This window comes from Montipora foliosa, chromosome 14, assembly GCF_036669935.1.
Source record: "Montipora foliosa isolate CH-2021 chromosome 14, ASM3666993v2, whole genome shotgun sequence".
Taxonomy (NCBI): Eukaryota; Metazoa; Cnidaria; class Anthozoa; order Scleractinia; family Acroporidae; genus Montipora; species Montipora foliosa.
The window spans coordinates 2646635-2655634 of record NC_090882.1 but is presented as its reverse complement, the minus strand read 5'-3'; the positions used below and the strand labels follow the sequence as shown (position 1 = coordinate 2655634).

At 40.8% G+C, this 9000-nt stretch overlaps 1 protein-coding gene across 1 annotated transcript in view; it reads right to left on the bottom strand.

Moving 5' to 3' along the window:
• LOC137985518 (fibulin-5-like) overlaps positions 1-4803 on the bottom strand; it is a 7314-nt gene extending 2511 nt beyond the window's left edge. Inside the window, exons 1-4 of the mRNA XM_068833138.1 lie at positions 4674-4803; positions 1862-1984; positions 583-702; positions 1-16 (exon numbers count right to left, since the gene is read on the bottom strand). The exon at positions 1-16 is cut by the window's left edge and continues 137 nt beyond it. Of these exons, the coding sequence (XP_068689239.1) occupies positions 1-16; positions 583-702; positions 1862-1984; positions 4674-4803 (389 nt within the window). The remainder of the gene's footprint in view (positions 17-582; positions 703-1861; positions 1985-4673) is intronic.
• Positions 4804-9000: the final 4197 nt, after the last annotated feature.

Genomic DNA, 9000 nt, shown 5'->3' with positions numbered 1-9000 from the left:
CCACATTCGTCGATATCTGTACAAAAAGAGAAGAACATTGGCTGTAGAAATGGTCAAACTGTTTCTCAAATGTGTAGTGAGACGATGAATAAAGACTTTCAATTTCCTTGACCTTGGAATTCTGTTACTTTAGAATTGGTTACAGAGGATAAAAAAACAGGAAAACAAAAAGGGTTAACTCCAAACAAATGACTTTAACAATGCCCAAATGTGAACGTTGCTTATGCTGGGTTTCTGGGTTAGGTTACACTGGGTTACCTGTCAATGCTGGCGTTACTTCCACTTCAAAATCTAGTTCCAGTTAATTTATGCTACCGAAACGAATGTCCTCACCAACACCACTGGAAAGTGCGAGAAACAAAACATGGAAGCAACATTCAGCCAATGAGAACAACAATTTGCGAAATGAGATGATGGACACATCACGTGACCACTACAAACCGTAAAACCACGTGCTGTCCCGTTGAAAAGAAAAGCGTAAACTAAGGAAATAAGGGACCTTTAGATCGTTTATCAGTTGCTCAGATATATAAATTAATATTTTTAAGAATACAATCATGATCATAACTTAATACGACATACCAACGCAAACATCTTCGTCATTTTTCTCAAATCCTGAATGACAGTCGCATCTGAAACTTCCCGCTGTGTTGGTGCATTCACTCTCCATTCCACAGTCATGAGTCTCGCATTCATCCACGTCTGTAAGGCAAACAAAATAAGGCGTCTCTCATATTCTCATTGTCTGGTTTGACCATTTTCATTGCCTTTGCCATTACTATTTCCATTGTCATGATCATGGTCGGCCATGGCCATTGCCAATGCCGGCATAGCCATTGTACGTCATTGCCATTGTCATTGGCATTAGCATTGCCAGGATTGTCACTGCCATTGCCATTGCCATTGCCATTGCTTTTTCCATTGTCATTGCCTTTCCGTTGACATTCTCATTTCCATTCCCGATGGCATTTCATTGTTATCCCCTCTTAAGTTATAATTGCATTGCCATTTGCCGAAGCCCTCTGAATAGCAATAAGGTGAGTATTGAAAGTTCTTGAATCCTTGATCTTAATGAAGTAAGCTGTTCAGGTATTAAAAGTAGAGCCGTTAGAAAACTGTCATAGGTTATTGCGTCTCCCTCCTCAAAAAAAGTTATTTTATCGTAACGTATCGTATGATAAATGGGATATCAGCAATTGTTGATGCGGTATTATAAACCGCGCACCGGTGGCTGAATTGGTTGAGCGGGTAGTCGTGAGTTCGACTACAGGCGGACTAACACTCAGGGTACTGAAATTTAACTGAGGAGAAAGTGCTCCCTTTATAATTACATCCGCAAATGGTTAGACTTTCAAGTCTTCTCGGATTAGGGCTTAAAACCGTAGGCCTCGTCTCACAAATATCTCCCATGTTCATAAGGTTCTTTTTGGGACATAAAAGAACCCACACCCTATTCGAAAAGCGTAGGGGATGTTGAAGTTCCCAGTGTTGTGGCCGTCCTTTGTGAAAGTGTGGGTGGGTGGGTACAGCAGGTCCACATAGCTGAATAGCTGCCAAAACTTCAACCTGCTCAAACAAATAAATAATGTTATCTACAGGTTGCAGTGTTTGCCCTCTAAAATTTCATGTAATAACTTTTTTACATAAAAATGAAGAGGGTAAACACTACAACCTGTCGATAAAATTAAATATACGGAACGAAATTGTTGTTAATTTGAGAAAGGAAGGAGTTTTCTTGATATTGGTCACATGATTGACATCGAAAGAACTGAAAACAAGCAATGTTTCTTGAGAGTATCGATTTTTCTTGGGAAGCCAAACACCAACTATATGGCATTTTCGCCTCCCGCCTCTCACTTACCCTCGCAAGTTATTCCGTCCCGTTTGAACCCTACTCTACATTCGCAACGGTATTTTCCTTGTTCGTTGATACACTTTCTTCCGACTGAGGCGCAGGAATTTTCGCCTTCACATTCATTGATGTCTAATGAACAAAAAATAGGAAGCCAAGGTTAGGGTTAGGGTTAGGTTTAAAATACATGTTTTAAAATACAACTCAGAAAAATCCGAAATTGCCACACTTGAATATCTTTAAGTTTGACGATAGGAGAACGCATACTACTCGTGTAGATGCCTTCTTTCTAGGTGCTATTATAGTTATTTTAGGGACTGGTTATGAAACCTTAAAACCTTCAAAAGCGGGAACAATGTTGTCACAATCGATGTTGAATTGACCCTGACCTTGCACAATCTTTTGTTTCTGCTTCACACGGGTTTGCAAATTAGTTGAGCATAATTTAATCCAAAGATTGGATTGGTTATCTTCTCGAAAATGGTGTGGTGTTTTGTAAATGGTCAAGGCCAAAAAGACGGACAAAAACATCAAGCAAAGGAACTTGTCGAGCTTCCTAACCATCTCCATGCTTTAACCTCTGTGATTCTACGCCGCGATTTCAGGGTTTGGACGCACTCTTGGCCTGGCTGACCAGTCGCCTCCATTTCATGGGAGGGCCTCGAGCCCATGTAGTAGTCAACTTCAGCTGTTCAGTGTCCAATTCAGTTTTGTTTTACTAGTCATTTCGACCAAGTCCATTACCAAAATTTTGAGCTATTGGACCTCAATGTTGTATTCAACTTTGCAACGTTCTTATGACAATGTCATTAAGCACCCTTTTCGCTGAATATTTGTGGCCAATCAGTACAATAAAAAGCATTGTCTTATTAAAGACCAGACACAAGTTACTAATTACGTACTGTTAATTGTGCTGTACAATATTTTTGAGCTAGTTTTTAATTGAGCGTCGTAAAACACGCGGGGAAAAATCGCGTGCGCAAGTCGCGATTGGTTTTAGCTTTCCTTCTCATTGGTTGATACACTGGTGCGAGGTTCATTTTAAACCAATCGCTAAGCGTAGCAATTGCAATCGCGTAATTACTGCTCTAAAGCGTCACTGCCCTTTTTATAAACATGTAAACTCAAATCCCAATCCAGCTAACATATTCCTATTTTTTCACGTTCCCATGTTACCACCGATAGCGTAGCTCCTACTCCACTATAAAAAAACCCCATAATTCCTCGATTCGCTCTGACGAAGGGCTAACGCTCGAAACGTCCGCTTTTAGAATCCCTGTACGGTTTTTGTGTATCCCTTCCAACTAATGGCATCGTTTTTCGCAGCCGTCAATAGCATTGGCTTCGTGAGTCAGTGGGACGTTAAGAATCAGCGAATAATAACTCCGAATGTTACCCAATAACATATTATACCTCAGCAATTGACGGCTTTGGAAAACGAAACCAGTGAATAGTATGTCAACTCTAGAGTAACCCGCAGTCGAGTCTATGGAGAAATCTTTTGAATGCTAGGTGTCACGCTGACATTCTATGTCTGCAAGTAAAAGTGATAGACAGAAATTGAAACGGAGAGGTTTACCAGACCAGAAGGAGAAAGGGGGGATCATTTCCGGGGAAATAATTAAGGTTACCAACTTTATTAAGAGGTGTTTACTTGTTGTCAGTTTAATCCGTTTATAACTAGGATCATATTACTTATGTTGAATACTGCACTCCCACCTAGTTAAAGCAGCTATAAAGGACCCAAAAAGGATTGAGAACACCTGTACTTTCCCTCTTCCTTACCCATCTCAACACATCTTCTTAATTTAATGTTTCGTATCACCTCATCGGTTTCTGTATTCATAAACTTGTCCATTCAGCCTCAACATTACAACATAGTAAGGGAACAAAGAGCAGTGCTCGAACTCGGAGGTAAAATGAGGATCACCAATTTGACCTCGGTAAAACGGGATTCAACCTGAGCCCGGATTTGACCTACAACACATGTTTTCGCGTTTTGGTTATCGCCATCGTAAACTAGCCAATCAAATTGCTCCATTTAGCCTGAGAATTTCTTGCCATGTAATAAATTGTAGTATTTGTTGTGATATTGTTTTTCTTGTTTTTCATCTTTTGTAGTGGATTTCAAAAAAATTAAAAAGTGATTTACGGCAGTAAAAAACTAAGGCAGTGATTAAAATATCAACTCTAGAGTAACGCACAGTTAGGTCCGCTGAAACGTCTTCGTCGAAAAACCCGTCCCTACACGAAAGGTGAAAGCAGGACGAGCCGGAAACCTGACAGAAAAACTCGTCAATTTTTACTCGACTAATTATCCGTCAAAAATCGAAAGGATTTTGTTGGATGCGATATCCGTAGTGACGGAAAATACTCGGTTAAGACTGGAAACTATACTCAAACAGGAGCCGTAATGGGCTCCTGACTCAAATTTGAAGGACTATGGGTAAAACAAGATGATTCCCGAGGTTAAACGGCGTGTGAAGAATGATAGGTCGACAAACGAGGAACTAAACCAGACTAATTAAATGGCTCTTATGATATTTTTTAAAAGCAAATTTTGACATAATTACTGAAAAGCCGCAATTTTTTATAACATCCGCACTCGGTGCAGTTCCTTCACGATATTGTGAGCGACAGACCGTCCAATTACTCATTCAAATGTGAACTTACGACGAGTGAACGAAGACGAGTTTTCCAGTCCGAGGCTTAAGAACACATCCTACGAACCCGTCTGACCAATTTTTCGTTTCAGACGAGCTTTTCGTCTTAAGTGGGATAGTGCCTGTTGAAGGTGCAAAGCAGTTCCTTTTTGCGTTACCTGTACATTCTTTCCCTGATCCTTTAAATCCCTCTGGACATTCACAGTCATATCCCTCTGCTTTGTCAATGCACACCGCGTTGTCGGCGCAATCATTTTCTTCCAAGCACTCATTTCTGTCTGACTTCATGTCTTCCTCGATTTTTTCTGACAAGAAAATTCGCTTTTAGTACAGAAAGGAGGGGGAAAGGGGGGTGGGGATAAAGTTGGATTTTTGGATGTTTCAATGTTGTATCACTTACTGGCCAACCTGATCTGAATAATTAACATTCACCGTTACAACCGGCGTATAAAAATTGCCATAGTACAGAGACGGTCTTGCTAAAAGTAATGAATGCCAAATGAACGATCAACACTGAGGTTTCGCTACTCGTACTGTTGGATTTGAGCGCGGCATTTGACACTGTTAAACATGACAAACTCATTAGCTGCCTAGACGAAGACCTGGGAATCACCAACGACGCCATCAAGTGGTTTGTATCATATTTAGAAAATCGTTCTCAAGGTGTATCAGTAAATGATGGAGTTTCTCTCGTTCATTCCAGATCACGCAAAGTGTGCCGCAAGGATCATGCCTGGGACCTCTCCTCTTTACTGCTACGCTAGTAGGCTCTTCGAGATTGTCCAGCACCATCTTCCGCAAGTACACTGCTAAGTAGATGACACGCAATTGTATTTTTCTTTTCGCCGAAGTGAGTCTTCTGATGCTGTCAACGTAATATCAAATTGTGTGAGGGACTTAAGGCATTGGATGATATCGAATAATTTGATGAGTAATGACTCTAAGACGGAATTATTACTTATTGGTACTAAGCAGCAGTTGGCTAAAGTACAAATTGATAGCATTGTTGTTGGGAACTCGGAGGTTTTTCCATCTTCCTCTGTTTGTAATCTTGGTGTATTTTTGATAGTCATATGTCTATGGCTAGTTATATCAATAAGACATGTGCTTCTGCTTTTTATTATCTATACAATATTAGACGTATTCGTAAATACCTTTCTGTTAAAGTCACAGAATCTTTAGTTCATGCTTTAGTAACAAGTCGCATTGATCATTGTAATAGTCTGTTATTTGGTTTGTCAGATTGTCCTGGCTAAATAAGTTGCAAAGAGTACTTAATGCAGCAGCAAGGTTGATTTATATGGCACCTAAATTCTGCCATATCACACCTATTTTAGTGGAATTACATTGGCTGCCTGTTAGAGGGCCTGTTGATTATAAAATACTATAAATGGCTTAGCTCCACTGCATCTGTCTGATCTAGAAAGTGTTAAGTCATTAAGATCGAATGATAGTAAAATTCTTAGGGTAGCACCAGTTAAGGGAAAGAAAACATTAGGTGATAGATCTTTTATGGTGGCTGCACCTAAGTTATGGAACGACTTACCCAGAGACTTGCTTTTAGTTGACAATATAAGTAGTCTTATGACACATCTATAATGTTCACTCGCACACAAGCGACATGTTAACAACAACAAGGTTTATTGCATAAGCCTAAGTTATTACAAGCACGTGGAGGCGATGATAATGTATTCTAATCATGCAATTAATCATGACACCTCCTTTTTTTTTTAAACAAGATAAACCTGGAATGAATGATCTACCAATCATTAAGAGCGAGTGCACAGGAAAATCGAGCAAAAGGCGGCCACAGTCGAAAACCTAACCTACCCTCATTTTCAGTCTATAAAAAGGTACTGACGAGTTTACAAACCTCCCGGGGTTTATTTTCCGAAATACGACCGATTTTTGGAATTATTTGAGATTTTGGATTTCGCCCGTCTGAAGCCTGAAATTAACGGCCTCACAAGGGAAAATCGACCGACCGAAAAAACTGCTTCGCGTAACCAAACATGTTAACCTATCGGCAATCTAACACTTAATTCCTATAAAATGAACATATAATATCCTATTTACAACATATTTCCGTGTCTGAAGTGTAAAATCAACGCTTGCTAAGCGCATTCAAAAGGGTGACCCGAAAACACTGACCACCGGTCCATGGACTACCCTTACGGACCCCCTATACGGACCACCCTATACGGACCACCCTAAAACAACATAGAAATGAAGATTTGACTTACCAGTTGTCTGGATAGACCACTCGTGTCACTCGTGTCGGCGAAATCTCAACCGTAACGTTCCGCAAATTCAACAGACTAAGGCTCAGGCTCGGGTACAAAGTCTATTAATCACATGCTGCGCCTTCCTTCGTTGTGGACCGGAATCCTTTGAAAAAGATTGATAATAAGTAAGCTCTTTTTGTATTTTCTTTCTTTCCCTCCGCCATTTTGTTCGGATCATTCTCCCGCGGGTTTGAGAACTCGCCCCAGGCTTCACGATTCCTCTGCCCTGAACAAAATGGCGGAAGAACTTAGTTTCGAAGCCTCCGGTCAACAGTGAAGGAAAAGGTAACACCTGAGCTTTAGTCTGATTTGCGGAGCGTAAATGCTAGATTTCACCGGCAAGAGTGGTTTATCCAGACAATCAGTATAAACAAATTTTCAGTTGTTATTTATTTTTAATTCTGTGGGTTTTGGGGTGGTCCGTAGAGGGGGTCCGTAGAGATAGTCCGTGGACCGGTCTGTAAGGCAGTCCATGGACCCGGTCCGTAGGGGGGTCCATGGACCGGGGGTCAGTGTTCAGGGGCACCCAACGACCAATTGGTTGTAAAATGTCTTATTATACCCCAGTTAATGAAAATAAATGTTATTAAGGCATTTTCAGGTGTTTTTCAGTGTTGCTGGGAAAATATTATCTGTTCCTTTTTCCCAGCAGGACACACAAGAAATTTCCCAGCCAGCTAGATAAAATTGGTTGGTTTCCCAGCCAGGATTTCCGCTCGCTGTCAAATCCCTCGATCCAAAACGACCGAACGAAAGCGACAAAACCGGGACAAAACAGGTTTTTTCCGCAAGGGCAATCACTCTCACCAGCCGTCGTATGTTTGTGACTACTCTCTGGGAGAGGGAAGGGGTCCTTTTTTTTTTTTTTTTTTTTTTTTTGGTCGCTCTCAGTCTTCAGAGTTTCTACAGCCAGCTCGGGTTGAAATGCTAGAAAAAGTCAGTAATTCCCAGGCAAAACCTCTATCAAAAATAAATTTCCCAGCCAGCCCATCGAAACACCTGTATTTTTGCCAGCCAGCAAGATTCCTCTGGGGAACAGATAATGTGCGGAACAGATTCGTTGGGTGCCCCTGAGTGTTTTCGGGTCACCCCATTCAAAATGCCCAGTTGCGAATGCGAAAATTTATAGGCAAAACTGAAATCGAGCCCCCGGTTATGGGAATTCTCCAAATTGCCCCAAATTTTGGTTTCGAAGCCTTGAGATATAGTTTTTAAACGTACATTAAAATTTTGGTTGGGTTTTTTAGGGAGCGCTTCACAATGAGTAGATCACTTCGAAGAAATTGTGCGCTCAGTGACCTCAAATTGACCTCAGAGTGTTTGTTTACATTGACTAGTCGTATCGGTTATAATGAAATGAGCGCTTCATATTAACTAATTTTCTCATTCCATATTTAATTTGAGAATGAATCTTACTTACCATTGTATGATTGCGTCGGACAGGAGCATGGATTGTCTTGCAGCGGCAGAATTAAGCCGAGGGCGGCTGCATATGAAGCTTTTATTAAATCGGGTGTAGTAGATATAAGCGTGAACGTTTCAGGAAAAGCCTATAATTCTATCTTAATGTAAGAAACGCTGAAGTTAATCGATCAAATATGCCTGGGTACGCTATTAAGACATCCGTGACACACTTAGATCTGTTTTTGTGTTGGAATCTGTTCACTCTGGAGCTGATGAGACCAGGCGAATGCAGGCAGAGCGTTATTTTGGAATTGCGTGACAGATTGTGAAGCACCTCACAGACCATTTTATTATTTGAGGCGGGGGAGGGGGTGGGGTGGGTAGTTACAAAAAAAAAATTTTTGCACAGATAAAAAGTAGAGAAAAATGTACATTAAAAAAATATTGATAATTGAAATTCATGTTAAGGGAGGCATCCAAATTAACAAAATCCGCCGCGAAATTTCAAATCCAGGTTGCGCACAGTGTTCTTGGGCGTCTTTGCCAAAGATGAGAATTGACCAATCGTATGGGACTGTTCCCACGGTCGGGTTTTTGCGCCAGTGAGAACGTAAATCATTTTTTTACCACTATGGAAGGTGAAGCTTGTTCCTTCCAAGAGATCGTTGGCGGGAAGTGTGGTTTCAGTAGCAAGGATAAAGAAAAGTCCGTGAAACTCATCCCATTGCTCAACTGCACCAGTAATATAGATAAGCATAAGTCTGCACTTGCCTTTACTGATGTGCAGAATGAAGTT